The sequence below is a fragment of the Bombus terrestris genome, chromosome 3 (genome assembly GCF_910591885.1).
Source record: "Bombus terrestris chromosome 3, iyBomTerr1.2, whole genome shotgun sequence".
NCBI lineage: Eukaryota > Metazoa > Arthropoda > Insecta > Hymenoptera > Apidae > Bombus > Bombus terrestris.
The window spans coordinates 3675470-3701738 of NC_063271.1; the positions used below are offsets into that span (position 1 = coordinate 3675470).

General features: G+C 43.9%; 1 protein-coding gene across 1 annotated transcript in view; it reads right to left on the bottom strand.

The window, feature by feature from the left end:
• LOC100645366 overlaps positions 1 to 26269 on the bottom strand; it is a 115076-nt gene that overhangs the window by 26622 nt on the left and 62185 nt on the right. The window contains 57 exon segments of the mRNA XM_048404297.1: positions 235 to 537; positions 618 to 953; positions 1026 to 1340; positions 1468 to 1788; positions 1866 to 2183; positions 2256 to 2561; positions 2656 to 2958; positions 3042 to 3377; positions 3466 to 3780; positions 3912 to 4232; positions 4310 to 4627; positions 4700 to 5005; positions 5101 to 5403; positions 5487 to 5822; positions 5911 to 6225; positions 6357 to 6677; positions 6755 to 7072; positions 7145 to 7450; positions 7545 to 7847; positions 7931 to 8266; positions 8341 to 8655; positions 8787 to 9107; positions 9184 to 9501; positions 9588 to 9893; positions 10284 to 10586; positions 10669 to 11004; positions 11079 to 11393; positions 11524 to 11844; positions 11922 to 12239; positions 12312 to 12617; positions 12712 to 13014; positions 13097 to 13432; positions 13507 to 13821; positions 13915 to 14235; positions 14373 to 14690; positions 14770 to 15075; positions 15168 to 15470; positions 15553 to 15888; positions 15961 to 16275; positions 16405 to 16725; positions 16832 to 17149; positions 17230 to 17925; positions 17998 to 18330; positions 18422 to 18716; positions 18846 to 19186; positions 19333 to 19650; positions 19737 to 20042; positions 20149 to 20451; positions 20531 to 20866; positions 20947 to 21261; positions 21395 to 21715; positions 21875 to 22192; positions 22272 to 22577; positions 22750 to 23052; positions 23133 to 23471; positions 23957 to 24268; positions 24888 to 25211. Of these exon segments, the coding sequence (XP_048260254.1) occupies positions 235 to 537; positions 618 to 953; positions 1026 to 1340; positions 1468 to 1788; positions 1866 to 2183; positions 2256 to 2561; positions 2656 to 2958; positions 3042 to 3377; positions 3466 to 3780; positions 3912 to 4232; positions 4310 to 4627; positions 4700 to 5005; positions 5101 to 5403; positions 5487 to 5822; positions 5911 to 6225; positions 6357 to 6677; positions 6755 to 7072; positions 7145 to 7450; positions 7545 to 7847; positions 7931 to 8266; positions 8341 to 8655; positions 8787 to 9107; positions 9184 to 9501; positions 9588 to 9893; positions 10284 to 10586; positions 10669 to 11004; positions 11079 to 11393; positions 11524 to 11844; positions 11922 to 12239; positions 12312 to 12617; positions 12712 to 13014; positions 13097 to 13432; positions 13507 to 13821; positions 13915 to 14235; positions 14373 to 14690; positions 14770 to 15075; positions 15168 to 15470; positions 15553 to 15888; positions 15961 to 16275; positions 16405 to 16725; positions 16832 to 17149; positions 17230 to 17925; positions 17998 to 18330; positions 18422 to 18716; positions 18846 to 19186; positions 19333 to 19650; positions 19737 to 20042; positions 20149 to 20451; positions 20531 to 20866; positions 20947 to 21261; positions 21395 to 21715; positions 21875 to 22192; positions 22272 to 22577; positions 22750 to 23052; positions 23133 to 23471; positions 23957 to 24268; positions 24888 to 25211 (18453 nt within the window).

Below are 26269 nucleotides of genomic sequence, written 5' to 3' on the forward strand. Positions count from 1 at the left end.
CGATAAGTTCTTCAAATTAATTTTGCAAACAATGTCAGTAATTGTTTTTTAACTGGTGTCTTTGAACTTTTAGTAATTCTCAAACTTGTAGGTTATGTTATCTAAATACACAAGATTAAAATTTATATTTTGCCTTTTACGTAACAAAGGACATTAGTTCTATTTATCACGTAATAATCTCCTATAACGCAACAATTCCGGTCAAGAATGTCAGGAAAATTCATCAAGCTATACCTTGTACAACATTGCATTGAACGAAGGCGTTTCCCACCATTCCACTTGGGCAGCTGCACATGGGCACATGATTGTATGTTTGACACTGTGCATTTACACCACATGTACCAGGGCAAGGATCAACACACTTGTTTCTTAGACAAGCCTTATTTTGAGGACAATCCCCATTTAGTACGCATTCTGGTCGACAACCAACATAAGGATCACCCTGATACTCTGGTAGACAAGTGCAGATTCCATCATTGCAACGTGCGTTAGCGCCACAAGGCGATAATGCACATGGATCAACAACAGTTGGTCCTGCTGCAGGAAGCACAAACGTGTTGCAAATACTTACAAAACATTCACAAATATGAGATATGAATTTTCTTTAAAATCCTTACTTGGCATAACGGGAGTTAGGTTGCAACCATTAAAAGGATCACCAGTATATCCTTCAAAGCAGGAACATATAGGAACGTGACTGAGTACCATACATTGGGCATTCGAACCGCAAGAACCTGGGCAGGGGTCTGTGCACTTTTCTCTCACGCAGGCTTGACTAGGAGAACAGTCAGAATTAACTGTACATTCTGGCCGACAGTTTGGTGGACTTCCAACGTAATTTGGTCGACACTGACAAGATGGGCTTCCACTGACCACACGACATTCTGAATTTGGGCCACAAGGAGAAGGTAAACAAGGTTGTGAAGTTTCAACTGCTGTAGGTGGTGAGGATTCTGAAAGGACAATGAGAACATGAGACATCTATTTAATTTTAGAACAATTGAAACCACGTCCAGATATCTTACGTGGCACAGGGAAACATCTTGTGAAAGGGTCTCCAGTATATAATGGTCTACAAGCACATATTGGACTGTGGTTCCTGATTACGCAAGATGCAAAAGTGCCACACGAAGCGGGACAAGGGTTCACGCATTTTTGCTTAACACATGCACGATCTTGAGGACATTCGGAATTTAAAGTACATTCAGGGCGGCACATAGGAGGGGCCCCCGTAAATTCTGGCAGACAAGAGCAGACTCCTTGTCCGTTTACTACGCGACATTGACTGTTGGGCCCGCAAGGCGAAGGACTGCAGGGATCCTTATACTCCGTCTCATCCTCTGCAAGAGAAATTAATTCATCTTTTACACCACGAACCAGAGGAATAAATTTCCGCTTTTTTATCAGGTTTAGATAAGACGTAAATCTTGGGGCATTGTCTTCGGATTGACGAAAAATATATCGTACCTATTGCGGGCGCTATGGAGCAGTATTGGAAGGGATTTCCAGTGTAACCCGGAATGCACGTGCATGCAGGCCGGTGATTGATAACCCTGCACTGCGCGTTAGTGCCACAGGTACCAGGGCAGGGGTCCTGACATTTGGAACGTATACAGCTCAGTGTAGATGGACAATCAGTGTCAACGACACACTCGGGGCGGCATCCTTCATAAGGGTTGCCGATGTAATCAGCAACACAGGAACATGACCCAACACCGTTCAGTTCTTTGCACATCGCATTGAAACCACACGGTGATGGACTACATGGGGAGAGATTTACGGGAACAACTACAATGTTTTGAAGAAGCAATTTACTGACCAGAAACGGATTATTAAAGGCAAGAAAAGGATCTTGTAAGCCTTACGTGGAGTAGGTGTACACTGAGTGAAGGGGTCGCCGGTATAGTCGTTCGAACAGGCACACATGGGGGTATGACTGACAACACGACATTCCGCGTTTGCCCCACAGGATCCAGGACAAGGATCTCTGCATTTCTGATTGATACAAGCCAAATGAGTTGCACATTCGCTATTACTGCCACATTCGGGTCTGCAATTGGGCGGAGTGCCTATGTATTCAGATAAACAAGAGCAAGAAGGTGCATCATTGACGACTCTGCATTCTGCATTAGGTCCACACGGAGAGGGTTCGCATGGATTTTGCGGTACTGCGGGCTCGGGAGCTAAAAGAGAATTATCATTATGATTTTTAAAAGTTTCATTAGTAACTGGTATACTAAAGCCAGAAATCTTACGCCGCGGGACACATTGGACAAATGGGTCGCCTGTAAGCTCAGGCGGGCAGCCACATATGGGATTATGATTGACGACGTTGCAGGTGGCCCTGAACCCGCATGTACCAGAGCATGGATTGACACATTTCTGGTTGCTACAGGCTTGTGTCAGAGGACAATCGGAACTGACTGTACACTCCGGTCTACAGGTAGGTGGTGCTCCCAAGAATCCTGCTACGCAGGAGCAAACAGGCTGACCATTGATCTCGCGACAGACGCTGTTTGGTCCACAAGGTGAAGGAGAGCACGGGTTGTCCTTTACGGTATCTGATATTATGGTAATATAGTAAATATTCTGAGCAATACTTAGTACTACCCTGCGGAGAAAATTAGGGAAAGAGAAGAAGTTTCTAAGACGTACCTTGAGCGACAGTGCACAGTACGAACGCATTTCCAACCATTCCACTTGGACAACTACACATGGGCACATGATTGTATACTAGACACTCTGCATTTCGACCGCAAGTACCAGGGCAAGGATCAACGCATTTGTTTCTTAAGCAAGCGCGGTTCTGGGCGCAATCGGTATTCAGTACACATTCTGGTCGGCATCCAACATATGGATCACCCTGATAGTCTGTCAGGCATGTACAGATTCCACTTTCACAACGTGCATTGGGACCACAAGGTGATGATGCGCAAGGATCAACCACTGACGGCTCCGCTATTAGAAAAAATTGACGTGTGCCACACATATTTCAAACGTTTTACAATTTCTACTGAATGTTACGTTTTCTACTTTCTTACTTGGTGTCACGGGAGCAGGGTAACAGTTGCTGAAGGGATCTCCGGTGTATCCGCTGAAGCAGGAACATATAGGAACATGATTGAGCACCGTGCACTGAGAGTTGGAACCACAGGATCCCGGACAAGGATCCCTGCACTTTTCTCTCATGCAGGCTTGACTTGGTGAACAGTCAGAGTTTACTGTACATTCTGGACGACAGTTTGGTGGACTTCCAATGTATGCAGATAGACATTGACAAGATGGGCCTCCGTTAACTACACGGCACTCCGAATTTGGACCACAGGGGGATGGCAAACACGGTTGTGAAGGTTCGACTGTGGATGGTGGTAAGGCTTCTAAAAGGGCAAGTACCAAATTAGAATTCAGTCTAATTTTATGTCAAAAAGTACATAAATTAATTTGAAATTTTCCGGAATGTCTTACGTGGGATGGGGAAACATCTAGTGAATGGATCTCCGGTATATGAGTCTCTGCAGGCACAAATTGGACTATGGTTCCTGACAACGCAAGTGGCGAAAGTTCCACACGAAGCAGGGCATGGATTAACACATTTCTGGTTAACGCAGGCACGATCTAGTGGACATTCCGAACTTAATGTACACTCGGGGCGGCACGCGGGTGGCGTGCCCGTGAATTCTGGCAGACAGGTGCAAACTCCTTGTCCGTTTACTACGCGACATTGACTGTTGGGTCCGCAAGGCGAAGGACTGCACGGATCCTTATACTTCATCTCATCCTCTACAAGAGATTTTAATTTACATTTTACATAACAAAAAAAAGATAATGAATTTCTGATTCGACCCGCTATGAATAAAAAATAAATCTTGGGTCATTGTCTTCGGATTGACGAAAATTAAAATATATCGTACCTATTGCGGGCACTATGGAGCAGTATTGGAAGGGATTTCCAGTGTAACCCGGAATGCACGTGCATGCAGGCCGGTGATTGATAACCCTGCACTGCGCGTTAGTGCCACAGGTACCAGGGCAGGGGTCTTGACATTTGGAACGTATACAGCTCAGTGTAGATGGACAATCAGTGTCAACGACACACTCGGGGCGGCATCCTTCATAAGGGTTGCCGATGTAATCAGCAGCACAGGAACATGACCCAACACCGTTCTGTTCTTTGCATATCGCATTGAAACCACACGGTGATGGACTACATGGGGAGAGATTTACGGGAACAGCTACAATGTTTTGAAGAAGCAATTTAGTGACCAGAAACGGATTATTAAAGGCAAGAAAAGGATCTTGTAAGCCTTACGTGGAGTAAGTGTACACTGAGTGAAGGGATCGCCGGTATAGTCGTTCGTACAGGCACACATAGGAGTATGACTAACAACACGACATTCTGCGTTTGCCCCACAGGATCCAGGACAAGGATCTCTGCATTTCTGATTGATACAAGCCAAATGAGTTGCACATTCGCTATTACTGCCACATTCGGGTCTGCAATTGGGCGGAGTGCCTATGTATTCAGATAAACAAGAGCAAGAAGGTGCATCATTGACGACTCTGCATTCTGCATTGGGTCCACACGGAGAGGGTTCGCATGGATTTTGCGGTACTGCGGGCTCGGGAGCTAAAAGAGAATTATCATTATGATTATTAAAACTTTCATTAGTAACTGGGGTACTGAAGCCAGAAATCTTACGTCGCGGGACACATTGGACAAATGGGTCGCCTGTAAGCTCAGGCGGGCAGCCACATATGGGATTATGATTGACGACGTTGCAGGTGGCCCTGAACCCGCATGTACCAGAGCATGGATTGACACATTTCTGGTTGCTACAGGCTTGTGTCAGAGGACAATCGGAACTCACTGTACACTCCGGTCTACAGGTAGGTGGTGCTCCCAAGAATCCTGCTACGCAGGAGCAAACAGGCTGACCATTGATATCGCGACAGACGCTGTTTGGTCCACAAGGTGAAGGAGAGCATGGGTTACCCTTCACGGTATCTGTTATCATGATAATTTGGTAAATATTCTGAGCACCGCCACAGTACCATGCAGCAAAGGAAATTAGGGGAATGGAAGAAGTTCCTAAGACGTACCTTGAGCGACAGTGCACAGTACGAACGCATTTCCAACCATTCCACTTGGACAACTGCACATGGGCACATGATTATATACTAGACACTCTGCATTTCGACCGCAAGTACCAGGGCATGGATCGACGCATTTGTTTCTTAAACAAGCGCGGTTCTGGGCGCAATCGGTATTCAGTACACATTCTGGTCGGCATCCAACGTATGGATCACCCTGATAGTCTGTCAGGCATGTACAGATTCCACTTTCACAACGTGCATTGGGACCACAAGGTGATGATGCGCAAGGATCAACCACTGACGGCTCCGCTATTAGAAAAAATTGACGTGTGCCACACATATTTCAAACGTTTTACAATTTCTACTGAATGTTACGCTTTCTACTTTCTTACTTGGTGTCACGGGAGCAGGGTAACAGTTGCTGAAGGGATCTCCGGTGTATCCGCTGAAGCAGGAACATATAGGAACATGATTGAGCACCGTGCACTGAGAGTTGGAACCACAGGATCCCGGACAAGGATCCCTGCACTTTTCTCTCATGCAGGCTTGACTTGGTGAACAGTCAGAGTTTACTGTACATTCTGGACGACAGTTTGGTGGACTTCCAATGTATGTAGATAGACATTGACAAGATGGGCCTCCGTTAACTACACGGCACTCCGAATTTGGACCACAGGGGGATGGCAAACACGGTTGTGAAGGTTCGACTGTGGATGGTGGTAAGGCTTCTAAAAGGGCAAGTACCAAATTAGAATTCAGTCTAATTTTATGTCAAAAAGTACATAAATTAATTTGAAATTTTCCGGAATGTCTTACGTGGGATGGGGAAACATCTAGTGAATGGATCTCCGGTATATGAGTCTCTGCAGGCACAAATTGGACTATGGTTCCTGACAACGCAAGTGGCGAAAGTTCCACACGAAGCAGGGCATGGATTAACACATTTCTGGTTAACGCAGGCACGATCTAGTGGACATTCCGAATTTAATGTACACTCGGGGCGGCACGCGGGTGGCGTGCCCGTGAATTCTGGCAGACAGGTGCAAACTCCTTGTCCGTTTACTACGCGACATTGACTGTTGGGTCCGCAAGGCGAAGGACTGCAGGGATCCTTATACTTCATCTCATCCTCTACAAGAGATTATAATTTATATTTTACATAACAAAAAAAAGATAATGAATTTCTGATTCAAGCTGCTATGAATAAAATATAAATCTTGGGTCATTGTCTTCGGATTGACGAAAATTAATATATATCGTACCTATTGCGGGCACTATGGAGCAGTATTGGAAGGGATTTCCAGTGTAACCTGGAATACACGTGCATGCAGGCCGGTGATTGATGACCCTGCACTCCGCGTTTGTGCCACAGGTACCAGGGCAGGGGTCTTGACATTTGGAACGTATACAGCTCAGTGTAGATGGACAATCGGTGTCAACGACACACTCGGGACGACACCCATCGTAGGGATTACCGATATAATCAGATAAACAGGAACAGGACCCCACTCCATTTTGTTCTTTACATATAGCGTTAAAGCCACAAGGTGATGGACTACATGGGGAGAGATTTACGGGAACAGCTACAATGTTTTGAAGAAATAATTTAGTGACCAGAAATGGATTATTAAAGGCAAGAAAAGGATCTCGTAAGTCTTACGTGGCGTAGGTGTACACTGAGTGAAGGGGTCGCCGGTATAGTCGTTCGAACAGGCACACATAGGGGTATGACTAACAACACGACATTCCGCGTTTGCCCCACAGGATCCAGGACAAGGATCTCTGCATTTCTGATTGATACAAGCCAAATGAATTGCACATTCGCTATTACTGCCACATTCGGGTCTGCAATTGGGCGGAGTGCCTATGAATTCAGATAAACAAGAGCAAGAAGGTGCATCATTGACGACTCTGCATTCTGCATTGGGTCCACACGGAGAGGGTTCGCATGGATTTTGCGGTACTGCGGGCTCGGGAGCTAAAAGAGAATTATCATTATGATTTTTAAAACTTTCATTAGTAACTGGGTTACTGCAGCCAGAAATCTTACGTCGCGGGACACATTGGACAAATGGGTCGCCTGTAAGCTCAGGCGGGCAGCCACATATGGGATTATGATTGACGACGTTGCAGGTGGCCCTGAACCCGCATGTACCAGAGCATGGATTGACACATTTCTGGTTGCTACAGGCTTGTGTCAGAGGACAATCGGAACTGACTGTACACTCCGGTCTACAGGTAGGTGGTGTTCCCAAAAATCCAGATACGCAAGAGCATACAGGTTGTCCATTGATTTCCCGACAGACACTGTTTGGTCCACAAGGTGAAGGAGAACATGGGTCACCCTTTACGGTATCTGTTATCATGATAATTTGGTAAATATTCTGAACTCTACCACAGTTCCATGCAGCAAAGGAAATTAGAGGAATGGAAGAAGTTCCTAAGAGTACCTTGAGCGACAGTGCACAGTACGAACGCATTTCCAACCATTCCACTTGGACAACTGCACATGGGCACATGATTGTATACTAGACACTCTGCATTTCGACCGCAAGTACCAGGGCATGGATCAACGCATTTGTTTCTTAAACAAGCGCGGTTCTGGGCACAATCGGTGTTCAATACACACTCCGGTCGGCATCCAACATATGGATCACCCTGATAGTCTGTCAGGCATGTACAGATTCCACCTTCACAACGTGCATTGGGACCGCAAAGTGATGATGCACAAGCATCAACCACTGACGGCTCCGCTATTAGAAATAATTGACGTGTGTCACATATATTTCAAACATTTTACAATTTCTACTGAATGTTATGTTTTCTACTTTCTTACTTGGTGTCACGGGAGCAGGGTAACAGTTGCTGAAGGGATCTCCGGTGTATCCGTTGAAGCAGGAACATATAGGTACGTGATTGAGCACCGTGCACTGAGCATTGGAACCACAAGAACCTGGACAAGGGTCTCTGCACTTTTCTCTCATGCAAGCCTGACTAGGGGAACAATCGGAGTTGACCGTACATTCTGGTCGACAGTTTGGTGGACTGCCAACGTAAGTTGATCTACACTGGCAAGATGGCCCACCATTGATCACACGACATTCTGAATTTGGACCACAAGGAGAGGGCAAACAAGGTTGCGACACTTCAATTGCTGTAGGTGGTGAAGCTTCTAAAAGAGGATGTATAATATAAACAATCTATCTCATTTGCCGGAAGTATAAATACGTGTTTGGTATATCTCACGTGGAACGGGGAAACATCTAGTGAATGGATCTCCGGTATATGAGTCTCTGCAGGCACAAATTGGACTATGGTTCCTGACAACGCAAGTGGCAAATGTTCCACATGAAGCAGGGCATGGATTAACACATTTCTGGTTAACACACGCACGATCTTGTGAACATTCCGAATTTAAAGTACACTCGGGGCGGCACATGGGTGGCGTGCCCGTGAATTCTGGCAGACAGGAGCAGACTCCTTGTCCGTTTACTACGCGACACTGACTGTTGGGTCCGCAAGGCGAAGGACTGCAGGGATCCTTATACTGCGTTTCATCCTCTAGAAGAGATTTTAATTTACATTTTACATAACAAAAAAAAACTAACGAATTTCTGATCCGACCCGCTATGAATAAGATATATATCTTGGTTCATTGTCTTCGTATTGATAAAAATTAAAATATATCCTACCGATTGCAGGCATTACGGAGCAGTATTGGAAGGGATTTCCACTGTAACCAGGAATGCATGTGCACGCAGGCCGGTGATTGATGACCTTGCACTCTGCGTTTGTGCCACAGGTACCCGGACATGGGTCTTGACATTTGGAACGTATACAGCTCAATGTAGATGGACAGTCAGTGTCAACGACACATTCGGGGCGGCATCCTTCATAAGGGTTGCCGATGTAATCAGCAGCACAGGAACATGACCCGACACCGTTCAGTTCTTTGCATATCGCATTGAAACCACACGGTGATGGACTACATGGGGAGAGATTGACGGGAACATCTACAATGTTTTAAAGAAGTAATTAGAGACCAGAAGCGGATTGTTCAAAGCAAGAAAGGGATTTTGGAAGCCTTACGTGGCGTAGGTGAACACTGAGTGAAGGGGTCACCGGTATAGTCATTCAAACAGGCACACATAGGGGTATGACTAACAACACGACATTCGGCGTTTGCCCCACAGGATCCAGGACAAGGATCTCTGCACTTCTGATTGATGCAGGCTAACTGACTGGGGCATTCGCTATTGCTGCCACATTCAGGTCTACAATTTGGTGGGGTTCCTATGAACTGCGATAAACAAGAGCAAGAGGGAGCATCATTAAGGACTCGGCATTCTGCATTGGGTCCACACGGAGAGGGTTCGCATGGGTTTTGTGGCACTACGGGCTCTGGTGCTAAAAAAACATGTACGAATTACGATTATCAGTCTTACGTTTCTAAATTTTGTTAAGCATTCAAATCATGAAGGACTAAATCTTACGTCGTGGAACACACTGGACAAATGGGTCGCCAGAGAGTTCAGGCGGACAGCTGCATATCGGATTATGATTGACAACATTGCAAATGGCACTAAACCCACATGTACCAGGGCAAGGATTGACACATTTCTGATTGGAGCAAGCCTGTGTCGGCGGACAATCGGAGCTGACTGTGCATTCTGGTCTGCAAGTTGGCGGTGCTCCTAAGTATCCTGCTACGCAGGAGCAGACAGGTTGTCCATTGATTTCTCGACAGATACTGTTTGGTCCACATGGCGTAGGAGAGCATGGGTTACCCTTTTCGGCATCTGATGTAATAAAAAGCGGCAAAAATTCAGAGCAGTGCTACAGTAAGTACTTTGAATAGCAATACTGTCGGTATGAATAACTCAGCTATCGGCTAGTATCGGCGTGTTATATATATATATTTAACGCGATTGTAATATTCTGAGTCGTAAACTCAATGAACGTGCACTCAATAAAGTTCTGCTTACACGTCATTTTCCGGCAATAGCGATCATTAATAATAATTGTAGGATATGAGGAAGTCGAACTAGATGGTATAAAATTAAAAATCCTAACGTAAATGGCAGTATTATGGGCAGGTAGAATATATATATAATATATATATTATAGAATATATATATAATAGTTAGCAATATGAATAAAAAATAGGGAACAAAGTTTCTAAATTGTACCTTGAGCGACAGTACACAGTACGAACGCATTTCCAACCATTCCACTTGGGCAACTGCACATGGGCACATGATTATATACTAGACACTCTGCATTTCGACCGCAAGTACCAGGGCAAGGATCGACGCATTTGTTTCTCAAACAAGCGCGATTTTGAGCACAATCGGTATTCAATACACACTCTGGTCGGCATCCAACATATGGATCACCCTGATAGTCTGTCAAGCATGTACAGATTCCACTTTCACAACGTGCATTGGGGCCACAAGGGGATGATGCGCAAGGGTCGTTTACCGACGGTTCAACTAATTGGAGAATAAACGTGTCTCATATGAATGTCAAACCTTTCACAAATTCTAGTGAATGTTACGTCTTCGGCTTTCTTACTTGGTGTCACCGGAATTGGATAACAATTGCTGAAAGGATCTCCGGTGTATCCGTTGAAGCAGGAACATATAGGAACGTGATTGAGCACTGTGCACTGAGCGTTGGAACCACAAGAACCTGGGCAAGGGTCCCTGCAATTTTCTCTCATGCAGGCTTGACTAGGGGAACAATCGGAGTTGACCGTACATTCTGGCCGACAATTTGGTGGACTACCAACGTAAGTTGACCGACACTGGCAAGATGGCCCACCATTGACCACACGACATTCAGAATTTGGACCACAAGGAGAGGGCAAACAAGGTTGCGAAACTTCAATTGCAGTAGGTGGTGTAGCTTCTAAAAGAGGAAGTATAATATAAACAATCTATCTCATTTTCCGGAAGTATAAATACGTGTTTGGTATATCTCACGTGGAACGGGGAAACATCTAGTGAATGGATCTCCGGTATATGAGTCTCTGCAGGCACAAATTGGACTATGGTTCCTGACAACGCAAGTGGCAAATGTTCCACATGAAGCAGGGCATGGATTAACACATTTCTGGTTAACACACGCACGATCTTGTGAACATTCCGAATTTAAAGTACACTCGGGGCGGCACATGGGTGGCGTGCCCGTGAATTCTGGCAGACAGGAGCAGACTCCTTGTCCGTTTACTACGCGACACTGACTGTTGGGTCCGCAAGGCGAAGGACTGCAGGGATCCTTATACTGCGTTTCATCCTCTACAAGAGATTTTAATTTACATTTTACATAACAAAAAAAACTAACGAATTTCTGATCCGACCCGCTATGAATAAGATATAAATCTTGGTTTATTGTCTTCGTATTGATAAAAATTAAAATATATCCTACCGATTGTGGGCATTACGGAGCAGTATTGGAAGGGATTTCCACTGTAACCAGAAATGCATGTGCACGCAGGCCGATGATTAATGACCTTGCACTCTGCGTTTGTGCCACAGGTGCCCGGACATGGGTCTTGACATTTGGAACGTATACAGCTCAGTGTAGATCGACAGTCAGTATCAACGACACATTCGGGGCGGCATCCTTCATAAGGGTTGCCGATGTAATCAGCAGCACAGGAACATGACCCGACGCCGTTCTGTTCTTTGCAGATTGCATTGAAACCACACGGTGATGGACTACATGGGGAGAGATTTACGGGAACAACTACAATGTTTTGAAGAAGCAATTTAGTGACCAGAAACGGATTATTAAAGGCAAGAAAAGGATCTTGTAAGCCTTACGTGGAGTAGGTGTACACTGAGTGAAGGGATCGCCGGTATAGTCGTTCGAACAGGCACACATAGGGGTATGACTAACAACACGACATTCTGCGTTTGCCCCACAGGATCCAGGACAAGGATCTCTGCATTTCTGATTGATACAAGCCAAATGAGTTGCACATTCGCTATTACTGCCACATTCGGGTCTGCAATTGGGCGGAGTGCCTATGTATTCAGATAAACAAGAGCAAGAAGGTGCATCATTGACGACTCTGCATTCTGCATTGGGTCCACACGGAGAGGGTTCGCATGGATTTTGCGGTATTGCGGGCTCGGGAGCTAAAAGAGAATTATCATTATGATTTTTAGAACTTTCATTAGTAACTGGGCTACTGAAGCAAGAAATCTTACGTCGGGGGACACATTGAACAAATGGGTCGCCTGTAAGTTCAGATGGGCAGCCACATATGGGATTGTGATTGACGACGTTGCAGATGGCTCTAAATCCACATGAACCCGGACATGGATTTACACATTTCTGGTTGCTACAAGCTTGTGTCAGGGGACAATCGGAACTGACTGTACACTCCGGTCTACAGGTAGGTGGTGCTCCCAAGAATCCTGCTACGCAGGAGCAAACAGGCTGACCATTGATCTCGCGACAGACGCTGTTTGGTCCACAAGGTGAAGGAGAGCACGGGTTGTCCTTTACGGTATCTGATATTATGGTAATATAGTAAATATTCTGAGCAATACTTAGTACTACCCTGCGGAGAAAATTAGGGAAAGAGAAGAAGTTTCTAAGACGTACCTTGAGCGACAGTGCACAGTACGAACGCATTTCCAACCATTCCACTTGGACAACTACACATGGGCACATGATTGTATACTAGACACTCTGCATTTCGACCGCAAGTACCAGGGCAAGGATCAACGCATTTGTTTCTTAAGCAAGCGCGGTTCTGGGCACAATCGGTATTCAATACACACTCTGGTCGGCATCCAACATATGGATCACCCTGATAGTCTGTCAAGCATGTACAGATTCCACTTTCACAACGTGCATTGGGGCCACAAGGGGATGATGCGCAAGGGTCGTTTACCGACGGTTCAACTATTTGGAGAATAAACGTGTCTCATATGAATGTCAAACCTTTCACAAATTCTAGTGAATGTTACGTCTTCGGCTTTCTTACTTGGTGCCACCGGAATTGGATAACAATTGCTGAAAGGATCTCCGGTGTATCCGTTGAAGCAGGAACATATAGGAACGTGATTGAGCACTGTGCACTGAGCGTTGGAACCACAAGAACCTGGGCAAGGGTCCCTGCACTTTTCTCTCATGCAGGCTTGACTAGGGGAACAATCGGAGTTGACCGTACATTCTGGCCGACAGTTTGGTGGACTGCCAACGTAAGTTGACCGACACTGGCAAGATGGTCCACCATTGATCACACGACATTCTGAATTTGGACCACAAGGAGAGGGCAAACAAGGTTGCGACACTTCAATTGCTGTAGGCGGTGTAGCTTCTAAAAGAGCAGGCATGTTATGAACAATCTGTTTAATTTTTGGGCGGTTAAAATACGATCTTCAGATATCTCACGTGGAATAGGGAAACATCTGGTGAATGGATCGCCGGTATATGAATCTCTGCAGGCACAAATTGGACTATGGTTTCTGACCACGCAAGTAGCGAATGTTCCACATGATGCAGGGCATGGATTAACACATTTTTGGTTAACACACGCACGATCTAGTGAACATTCCGAATTTAAAGTACACTCGGGGCGGCACATGGGTGGCGTGCCCGAGAATTCTGGCAGACAGGAGCAGACTCCTTGTCCGTTTACTACGCGACACTGACTGTTGGGTCCGCAAGGTGAAGGGTTGCACGGATCTTTGTATTTCGTGTCATCTTCTACAAATTTTCATTTTTCAAGTGTTAGTTATTCACCATGTTTGTAACCATAACGATGTTTGCTAAATATGGCGATGCGAATTTCTTTCATACCTATCTCCCGTATGAGAGTACAGAATTGGAAGGGATTCCCACTATAACCTTGAATGCATGTACATGCAGGGCGGTGATTTATGACCTTACACTCTGCATTTGTACCACAAGTCCCTGGACAGGGATCTTGACATTTGGATCGTATACAGCTCAATGTGGATGCACAATCGGTATCAATGACACATTCGGGCCGACAACCTTCATAAGGATTACCAATGTAATCAGACAGGCAGGAGCAAGATCCAACACCGTTTTGCTCTTTGCATATCGCATTGAAACCGCATGGTGATGGAGTGCACGGAGAAAGACTGACGGGAACAGCTAAAACGATTTTGAGAAATGAGAAAATTTGAGACTATAGATAGATAGAATTACGTATTATATCCATAAAGGGACAAATATTTCAATAGCACTAATTTAAACATTCGAATACTGGGAAAAGAATTCTTCATCCTTACGTGGTCTTGGTGTACACTGCGTGAAGGGGTCACCAGTATAATCCTCAGGACAAACACACATTGGAGTATGACTGACAACACGACACTCCGCGTTTGCCCCGCAGGATCCAGGACAAGGATCTCTGCATTTCTGATTGATGCAAGCAAATTGACTAGGACATTCGCTATTACTGACACATTCCGGACGACAATTGGGAGGTGCGCCTATGAATTCTGGAGAACAAGAACATGAGGGAGCATCGTTGACAACCCTACATTGAGAGTTGGGGCCGCACGGAGTGGGTTCGCATGGGTTTTGTGGCACTACGGGTTCGGGTGCTAAAAATATGTGTATGAATTATTAATATGTTTGACAATAATTTTGTTCAGAGATCATATACGAAGAAATAGATCTTACGTGGTGGAACACATTGAACAAACGGATCACCAGTGAGGTCTGCTGGACAACTGCATATAGGATTATGATTGACAACGTTGCAAACAGCTCTAAATCCACATGAACCCGGACATGGATTTACACACTTCTGATTGGTACAAGCTTGTGTCAGTGGACAATCAGTGCTGACTGTGCACTCTGGTCTACAAGTTGGTGGTGCTCCTAAGAATCCTGCTACGCAGGAGCAGACAGGCTGACCATTGATTTCTCGACAAACGCTGTTTGGTCCACATGGCGAAGGCGAACATGGATTTCTTTCTATGATATCTATTATCATGGCAATATGATAGACGATCAGATGAGAGTCAGAAGCGAACTTCTTGCGATTAATATAACAAAGAATATTTTACAAACTATACCTTGGGAGACAGTGCACTGAACGAAAGCATTTCCAATCATACCAGTGGGACAGCTACACATAGGCACGTGATTGTATACTAAACATTCTGCATTTAAACCACATGTACCAGGACAAGGATCGATACACTTATTCCTTAAACAAGCTCGATTCTGAGGACAGTCTGTGTTCAGTACACATTCCGGTCGACAACCCATATAAGGGTCCCCTTGATATTCTGCTAAACATGTACATATTCCATCGTCGCAACGTGCATTGGGCCCACAAGGTGATGATGCACAGGGATCAACAATAGTTGGTTCAGCTATCAAAGGAATAAACATATTCCTCATTATTTAGAACTCCTTCGCAAATTATAATTCGTCATATTTTTGTATTTTTCTTACTTGGTATGACGGGAGAGAGATTGCAGTTACTGAAAGGATCTCCAGTGTATCCTTCGAAACAGGTACATATAGGAACGTGATTGAGCACCGTGCACTGGGCATTGGAACCACATGAACCTGGACAAGGATCTCTGCACCTTTGTCTCATGCAAGTCTGACTTGCGGAACAATCAGAATTTACTGTACACTCTGGACGACAATTTGGAGGGCTACCAATATAATTTGGTAGACATTGACAAGACGGTCCACCATTAACCACACGACATTCTGAATTCGGGCCGCAAGGAGAAGGCAAACATGGTTGTGAAACATCGACTGCTGTAGGTGGTGCAGCTTCTAAATATGGAATTACGGAATGAAGAATCTTTCTATTTTAGAACAATTTAAATTAGTGTCGCGATATCTTACGTGGAACGGGGAAACATCTAGTGAAGGGATCCCCGGTATACGATTCTCTGCAGGCACAAATTGGGCTATGATTCCTGATCATGCAAGTGGCGAAAGTTCCACATGAAGCAGGACATGGATTAACACATTTCTGGTTAACGCACGCACGGTCTTGTGAACATTCTGAATTTAAAGTACATTCGGGACGACACATGGGGGGTGTGCCAGTAAATTCAGCCAGACAAGAGCAAACACCTTGATCATTTACTACTCGACATTGACTATTTGGTCCGCAAGGTGAAGGGTTGCATGGATCCTTGTACGTTGGTGTATCTTCTAAAAAATGAGGATTTCGAATTATAAGAAACATTTCTTGTAATCTTTCGAAATACGCGAACTGCAAGCTTTTCATGTGTCAGAGTTTATATCACATGTATACTAGAACGAATGGGTAAATACTCATACCTATTTCTCGGATTACTATACAGTATTGGAAGGGATTTCCACTGTAACCTTGGAGACAAGTGCATGCAGGACGATGATTGATGACTTTGCACTCTGCGTTCGTGCCACAAGTGCCGGGGCAAGGATCCTGACATTTAGAGCGTATGCAGCTCAATGTGGATGAACAGTCAGTGTCAACGACACATTCAGGGCGACATCCTTGATAGGGGTTGCCAATATAATCATTTAAACAGGAACAGGAACCTACGCCACTTTGTTCTCTGCATATCGCGTTGAAACCACACGGTGATGGGGTGCATGGAGAAATATTGACAGGGATAGCTAAAACGATTTAACGTTATCATTTAATATTTTCAAGGAATAAAAATTTTTGATAACTGTAATTTAGAAAAAAAAGTATTAGGAAAAGAATACTCTTGGCCCTTACGTGGTCTAGGTGTACACTGGGTGAAGGGATCACCGACATAAGCGTCTGGGCAGATACACATCGGAGTGTGACTAACAACACGACACTCTGCGTTAGCTCCACAGGATCCAGGACAAGGATCTCTGCATTTTTGGTTCATACAAGCCAACTGACTTGGGCATTCACTATTACTGACACATTCCGGTCGACAATTGGGAGGTGCGCCTATGAATTCTGGAGAACAAGAACATGAGGGAGCATCGTTGACAACTCTACATTGAGAATTTGGTCCGCATGGAGAAGGTTCGCATGGGTTTTGTGGCACAACGGGCTCAGGTGCTAAAAACATATATATGAGTAAGCTTCATGTTTTGAAAAGAGATCTACAAAAGATCCAATTTTAAAGGAACACTGCTTACGGCGTGGGGTACATTGAACAAATGGATCGCCAGTGAGGTCTGGCGGGCAGCTGCATATAGGATTATGATTGACAACGTTACAAGTAGCTCTGAATCCACATGAGCCGGGACAAGGATTGACACATTTTTGATTGCTACAAGCTTCTGATAAAGAACAATCAGAACTAAGTGTACATTCTGGTCTACAAGTTGGAGGAGCACCCAGGAATCCTGCTACGCACGAACAAACGGGCTGCCCATTGATCTCTCGACAAATACTATTTGGTCCACATGGTGAAGGTGAACAAGGGTTTCTTTTTATAGTATCTATCGTTAAAATATAATGGGAGACAGTCAGCGGCGTGTAAGATGAGAATTATATTATCATCGCAAATGAAATTTCTTAATTTGTACCTTGGAGAACAGTGCACTGGACAAATGCATTTCCAACCATTCCGTTGGGACAGCTGCACATGGGCACGTGACTATACACCAGACATTCTGCATTTATGCCACAAGTACCAGGACAAGGATCAACACACTTGTTTCTCAGACAAGCACGATTCTGAGGGCAATCTGTGTTCAACACACATTCTGGTCGACAACCAATGTAAGGATCTCCCTGATACTCTGGTAAACATGTACAGATTCCACTGTCGCAACGTGCATTGGGTCCACAAGGTGATAATGCACAAGGGTCAATAATCGTGGGTTCAGCTATAAAGGCAACAAAAATATTTCGCATTTTCTATAGATTAATCATAATTACTAGCTTTTAATTTTTCTTACTTGGTTTAACGGGAGCAAGATTGCAACTGTTGAAAGGATCTCCTGTGTATCCGCTTAGACACGAACATACAGGAACGTGATTCGATACTGTACACTGTGCGTTAGAGCCACAAGACCCTGGACAAGGATCTCTGCACTTTTGTCTTATACAGGCTTGACTGGGAGAGCAGTCAGAGCTAACTGTACACTCTGGACGACAGTTTGGTGGACTTCCAATGTAAGTTGGTAGACATTGACAAGATGGACCTCCGTTAACTACACGACACTCTGAATTTGGACCACAAGGAGATGGCAAGCAAGGTTGTGAAGGTTCGACTGTGGCTGGTGGTAAGGCTTCTAAAAGGGCAATTACGAAATCAGAATTCTGTCTAATTTTATATCAAAGAGTATATAAATTAATTTGAAATTTTCCGAAATGTCTTACGTGGGATGGGGAAACATCTAGTGAATGGATCTCCAGTGTATGCTTCTCTACAAGCACAAATTGGACTGTGATTTTTTACCACACACGTGGCAAATGTGCCACAAGATGCGGGACACGGGTCTACACATTTCTGGTTAACGCATGCACGTTCTTCAGGACACTCGGAATTTAGAGTACACTCAGGGCGACACATAGGAGGTGCACCCGTGAATTCTGGCAGACAGGAGCAGACTCCTTGGCCGTTTACTACACGACACTGACTGTTTGGTCCACATGGAGAAGGGTTGCACGGATCCTTATATTTCATTTCGTCTTCTACAAGATATTTTAATTCAGATTTTACGTTGCGAAAATTATTTCGCCTGATCTTCAGAAATAAAAATTCATGAGTGGAAAAAATTTACTATAATGATCCTAATCAAACATCTGAGAGATTTTTCGTACCAATTTCACGTATCAAGGTACAGTATTGGAATGGATTTCCAGTGTAGTCTCGGAAGCACGTGCACGCAGGACGGTGGTTGATGACCTTGCATTCTGCGTTCGTGCCACAGGTACCTGGGCAGGGATCTTGGCATTTAGAGCGTATACAACTTAATGCTGATGGACAGTCCGTGTCAACGACACATTCAGGGCGGCACCCTTCGTAAGGGTTGCCGATGTAATCGGCTGCGCAGGAACACGAACCGACGCCGTTCTGTTCTTTACATATTGCATTGAAACCGCACGGCGATGGACTACATGGGGAGAGATTGACGGGAACAGCTAGAAATTTTTGAAATAATAGAGCAATCGAAGGGCAACAAATATAGTAAGCGATTATAAAAGTCAAAGGTTCTGCATTCTCAAAAATACTTCTTTGACTATTAGTGAAAGTTCAAAAGGAAGAAAATATAAATTTTTATCCTTACGTGGTTTGAGTGTACACTGAGTGAAAGGATCACCGGTATAGTGATCAGGACAAATACACATAGGTGTATGACTAACAACACGACACTCGGCGTTAGCTCCACAAGATCCAGGACAAGGATCCTTACATTTTTTATTCATACAGGCAAACTGACTAGGACATTCGCTATTGCTAACACATTCGGGCCTGCAATTAGGTGGGGCTCCTATGAATTCCGACAAACAGGAACAAGAGGGTGCACCATTGATGACTCTGCATTCTGCATTGGGTCCACACGGAGATGGTTCACATGGGTTTTGTGGCACTACGGGCTCGGGTGCTAAAAAGACACGTACAAATTACGATTATCTGTCTTTCGTTTCTAAATTCTATTCAGCGTTAAAATCTTGAAGGACTAAATCTTACGTCGTGGAATACACTGAACAAATGGATCGCCAGAGAGTTCAGGTGGACAGCTGCATATCGGATTATGATTGACAACATTGCAAATGGCTCTAAACCCACATGTACCAGGACAAGGATTGACACATTTCTGATTGGTGCAAGCTTGTGTCGGTGGGCAATCGGAACTGACTGTACATTCTGGTCTGCAAGTTGGTGGTGCTCCTAAGTATCCCGCTACGCAGGAGCAAACAGGCTGACCATTGATCTCTCGACAAACACTGTTTGGTCCACACGGTGAAGGCGAACATGGGTTCCCTTTGACGGTATCTATCATCGTCGCAATACGATAGAGTTTTTTGAAATGGTTTTCAAACGTTTTACAAAATGAAGCGATACGACTCGAATGTTGGAAAGAAAATTCATTGATCTATACCTTGAAGAATTGTGCACTGAACGAATGCGTTTCCAACCATTCCATTAGGACAACTGCACATGGGCACGTGATTGTATACTAAACATTCTGCATTGACACCACATGTACCAGGACAAGGATCAACGCACTTGTTTCTTAAACAAGCTCTATTCTGAGGACAATCCGTATTCAGTACACATTCTGGACGACAACCTACGTATGGATCACCCTGATATTCTGATAGACATGTACAAATTCCATTGTCACAACGTGCATTGGGACCACAAGGCGATGGTGTACAGGGGTCAGCAACAGTGGGTTCAGCTGCGAAAGGAACAAACCTGTTATATTCTAGGAACTTTTCAATAATCTCAGATTGGGCTTTTTATTTCAACTTCCTTACTTGGCTTAACTGGAGCGGGGTGGCAGTTACTGAAAGGATCTCCCGTGTATCCTTCGAAGCAGGAACATATAGGAACGTGATTGAGTACAGTGCACTGAGCATTAGATCCACAAGAACCTGGGCAAGGGTCTCCGCATTTTGCTCTCATGCAAGCCTGACTAGGAGAACAATCTGAATTCACTGTACACTCTGGACGACAGTTTGGAGGACTTCCAATATAAGATGGTCGACACTGACAAGATGGCCCACCATTAACCACACGACATTCTGAATTTGGACCGCAAGGAGAAGGCAAACATGGTTGTGTAACTTCGAGTGCTGTAGGAGGTGTAGCTTCTAAAAGTGCAATTGCGAAATGTGAATCGTACTCAATTTTTCTAATATTAAGTTACTCGAAATGTTTCGATATATCTTACGTGGAATAGGGAAGCATCTAGTGAAGGGATCCCCCGTGTATGATTGCCTACATGCACAGATTGGACTGTGATTCCTGACCACGCATGTAGCGAATGTACCACAAGAAGCTGGACACGGGTCCACGCATTTCTGATTAATACATGCACGATCTTGAGGACACTCTGAGTTTAGAACGCACTCAGGTCGGCACATTGGAGGTACGCCTGTATATTCTGGCAGACAGGAACAAACTCCTTGATCATTTACTACTCGACATTGACTGTTTGGTCCGCAAGGTGAAGGATTGCATGGGTCCTTGTACGTCGGTTTATCTTCTACAAGATTGCGATTTAAATTTATAAAAAATATTGTAATCTTGTAATCTTTCGAAAGACGAGAATTGCAATCTTTTCATTCGTAAGAGTTTATGCCAAATGCATACTAGAACGAATAGCTAAATACTCATACCTAATTCACGCATCAAGGTGCAGTATTGGAAGGGGTTTCCACTGTAACCTTGAATACACGTGCACGCAGGACGATGATTGATAACCTTGCACTCTGTGTTCGTTCCACAAGTGCCTGGACAAGGATCTTGACATTTAGAACGTATACAGCTCAAGGTAGATGGACAATCCGTATCAACGACACATTCAGGGCGACAACCTTCGTAAGGGTTGCCAATGTAATCGAGCGAACAGGAACACGAACCTATACCGTTTTGTTCTTTGCATATCGCGTTGAAGCCACATGGCGAAGGAGTACATGGAGAAATATTCACAGGGACAGCTAAAAAGTTTTACAGTGGTCAGAAAATACGGAAAATTAATGCAATAAAATATTTCCTGCATAGATAATCAAAGTAAAGGGTTCTGACTGCTAATTCCTCTGACCATAAGTAACGGGTATAATAACAGAATAGCAATGAACAAAAATGTTGATCCTTACGTGGTCTAGGTGTACATTGAGTGAAGGGATCACCGGTATATTCGCTCGGACACACACACATGGGTGTATGACTGACAACGCGACATTCAGCGTTAGCGCCACAAGATCCCGGACAAGGGTCTCTGCATTTCTGATTGATGCAAGCAAACTGACTAGGACATTCGCTATTACTGACACATTCCGGTCGACAATTGGGTGGTGCGCCTATGAATTCCGGTGAACAAGAGCAAGAGGGAGCGTCATTGACCACTCTGCATTCTGCATTGGGTCCACACGGAGATGGTTCACATGGGTTTTGTGGCACTACAGGCTCGAGTGCTAAAAGTACATATGTGGATTACTATTATTAGTTTTATAAACTTCACTAATGATGGTACATCGAGGAAACAAATCTTACGTCGTGGAACACACTGAACAAATGGATCGCCAGTGAGTTCTGATGGACAACTGCATATAGGATTGTGATTGACAACGTTACAAGTAGCTCTGAATCCACATGAGCCGGGACAAGGATTGACACATTTCTGATTGCTACAAGCTTCTGATAAAGGACAATCTGAACTGACTGTACATTCTGGTCTACAGGTAGGTGGTGCACCCAGGTATCCTGCTACGCAGGAACACACTGGCTGTTCATTGATCTCTCTACATACGCTATTTGGTCCACAGGGCGACGGCGAACAGGGATTCCTCTTTACAGTATCTGTCATTGTTACAGTATCGTAGATATTTAAGTTTCCGTCATAACGAATATTTTCTCGCGTTAGTATCGAAAATAATATTGGTAATTAATTCAAATGTAACCAAATGTGTTATACCATCTATAATATAGCGATATGAATTAAGAGTTAAAAGATAAGTTCCTGGAGTTATACCTTGAAGGACAGTGCACTGAACAAATGCATTTCCAACCATTCCACTAGGACAGCTGCACATAGGAACATGATTGAATATCAGACACTGCGCATTTCGACCACATGTACCGGGGCAAGGATCGACACACTTGTTCCTGATGCAAGCTCGATTCTGAGGACAATCCGTATTCAGTACGCACTCTGGTCGACAACCAACGTAAGGATCTCCCTGATACTCTGGTAAACATGTGCAAATTCCATCGTCGCAACGTGCATTAGGTCCACATGGTGACGATACACAAGGGTCAACAACAGTTGGTGCAGCTGTTAAAGGAACGAACGTGTCTCGTATTTTTTACAGACCATACAAATTTCAATTCTTACTTTTTCTTGAATTTTCTTACTTGGTTTAATGGGTGCAGGATAACAATTGCTGAAAGGATCGCCGGTGTATCCTTCGGGGCAGGTGCACACAGGCACGTGGTTGTAAACCGTGCACAGGGACGTAACACCACAGGATCCTTGACAAGGATCTCTGCACTTCTCATTGGTACATGCAAGATTCATGGGGCAATCTGAATTCACGCGACATTCCGGTCGACAGGTCGGTGGGGATCCGATATATCTTGGCAGACAGGAACAAGAGGCTGTACCACCGATGTTCCTGCATTCTGCGTACATGCCACAAGGTGATGGCACGCACGGATCTTTGGGAGCGAGGTCAGTGTCTTTCTGGGGTGATTCTAAAATTTGTTGATTACATTATACGTGGTTAATTTTAATAGAAGCGGTTTGTATTCAATTTGTTAGGATGAATCGAAAGTTTTAGAATATTTGAATACTGGATATTTGATGAAGTAGATTACGCATTGTCGAAGGTTTTAAAATGTTTTAGATTCTGGATGTTTGACGAAGTAGGTTATGCATAATATGAGATTCAAGCTGACGAACGTGTTACGATGAAAGTATCCTAAATTCATTAATTATAAATTGCACATCTATGAGATTAGAAATCATAATGAGACCATAAATAATGAGAATATAATGCGAAACCATCGTACAATAGAAGCTGTGAATCTTTGAAATCTGGTATATTAAAGCAACTCGTATGCTTTCTTTAGATTCTGATAAAATAGAAATTGTTATTGGCTGATCCTGACTTTTAAATGGAGGGTTAAAAAAGCTCGATGATCCATGATGGAGAAAATATCAAGAGAAATATTCTTACGTGGAGTAGGGAAGCATTTCGTAAACGGATCACCAGTGTATCCAATATTGCAGATGCATATGGGGCTGTGGTTGATCACCTTACACTGCGTATTGATACCACATGAGTTCATGCACGGGGACGCACATTTTTGATTAATGCACGCAAGTTCCCTTGAACATTCACTGTTTACCACGCATTCGGGTCGACAAGTTGGTGGGCTTCCAATGAAATTTGCCAAGCAGGTACACACAGCATGGTCGTTGACGTTTCGACATTGACTATTCGGTCCGCATGGAGACGGACTACAGGGGTCTGACTCTATGGGGTTTGCTGTGTAAGGGAAAATTGCATTAAACAGCCTACATATGCCACAGTTGCAAACATATCAAGCTTTGTGCTCGTTAAACTACTTGTGCAACGAATCTAATGAAACGTAACGATGATCTTCTATTCTAAGTCGAGAAAAAATGAGGAGATCTCACGGAAATTAAATCGGCTATCTGATTGGAAAGTTATTTTTCTGTGTATGTCCCCTGCCATGGTATCCTCTTAAGTATGATTTAGGTTAATTAAGGTACTTCAGTTCGAGTAATTTGAAACAATATATGATCGGTCTGAGTGATTTATTTACTTGACTTGGAATATTCTTTCATATGTGACTAATTAGAACTTTGCTTAAAACGCGCAAAACGTGCATATACTTCAAGTTTACAAATTAATATAATATATTCCAAATTAAGTAAATCGAGTCTTCACTCTCGTAAAATTGTTTCAAGTTACTTGAACGAACTAACAACTTGATTAATCTAAACAACACTCTGATTCCTCGTTACTATTCTACTCGTTGCTATATGAATATGAAGGTCTCGATTCTACGTTCTACGTCTCTATCTTTGTTTAATGATCAAGCGTCTTTGGTTGCAAAACGTGACAGAAAACGGAATCTTACGAGCAACGGAGATGGGGGAACAATAGGTGAACGGATTGCCGGTGTATCCAGGGTTACATGAACACGCAGGCACGTGATTGATCGTTTCGCAACGAGCTTGCAATCCACAGGTTCCTGGACAGGGATCTCGGCACTTGAGGCCCATGCAGGCCATCGTCTTGGAGCAATCGGGGTTTTGGGTACATTCAGGTCTGCATCCTTCGTAGGGGTCACCAATGTAGTCTGGCAGACAGGAACAGGAACCGACGCCATTGTTCTCGCGACAAACCGCGTTGGTACCACAGGGGGATGGCTCGCATGGTTTCCTAATATCTAAGGGTGTATCTGATCGAAAAGAGAAACACTTTCACTTATGTTTAAATTCATCATGCGGTGTTTGGTGGAAGCTCGTGCAGTGGTATGAATATTCGTTGAATTTTCATTAGGTTTTAATAAATTTGCGAATGAATGATCGGGGATAAGCAGAAGCTTTCTTAAATAGCAAGCATTGAAATGCTTGCGTTTGTCTGATCCTTCAAGGGTAGGGATTCAATCTCCTATTATTGGTTCTCGCTCTAGCATCGGGTGTTAGGGTGATTTGGGTTCATGAGGCGTGTCTTCAAACGTCTACTATCTTCTAAACGCTTCTAAGCATTCGGGGTTTATTAGGGTTTTTAATCTTCTTAGTAATATAGGGTTAGGGAATTAATTCTTATAAGTAATTTCTAATAAGCGTGTCTTCGAGGTCGGTTTCAATCTTTAATTAGGAAGGGTAAGCTCATATCACTTTTTAAGGGTTAATTGCCTTTGTATCCAGGGCAACGAGGGTAGTTCGTACGGGGTACATAGGGGACCAAACGTTCCAAGACTTTTCCAACTCAGGACGTTTCAACCTTAGGGCTGTTTCAAAGCATTATGCTTGGATTGGGAATGGTCAGTACGTGCAATATCCTACATATTCGAGGGGATGAATTGGTTATCGGGTATCATTCAGGGACAATATAATTAGAGCCTATATTCCATAGGCCCCGCCACCATTCAATCTCTTAACTTGGTTATATATTTCATTTATGATTACTTTCTCAATTATATGTACGTGTGGGGGGTTTTCGAAGCCGTGCTCAACTTCGTTGGGTACGTTAATTGCAGATGTGATTATGCAATTAGCGATTATTCTCACTCTAAGTGCATGTTGATGATAATTTATGGCCCCGCCACCATAGTGACGTTTTGTCACCGAGTTTGTTAGGGCCTCTTCTTTCTCAACGACGAAAATATGATTATTTGTTAGCAAACGAAATGGTCGTTATTATTAGGCTGCGGATATTTACGCAAATTCATATTTTTACGAATTTAATTAAGAAATGATAATGTTAGATAGACTATTATTTTATCTACTAAAC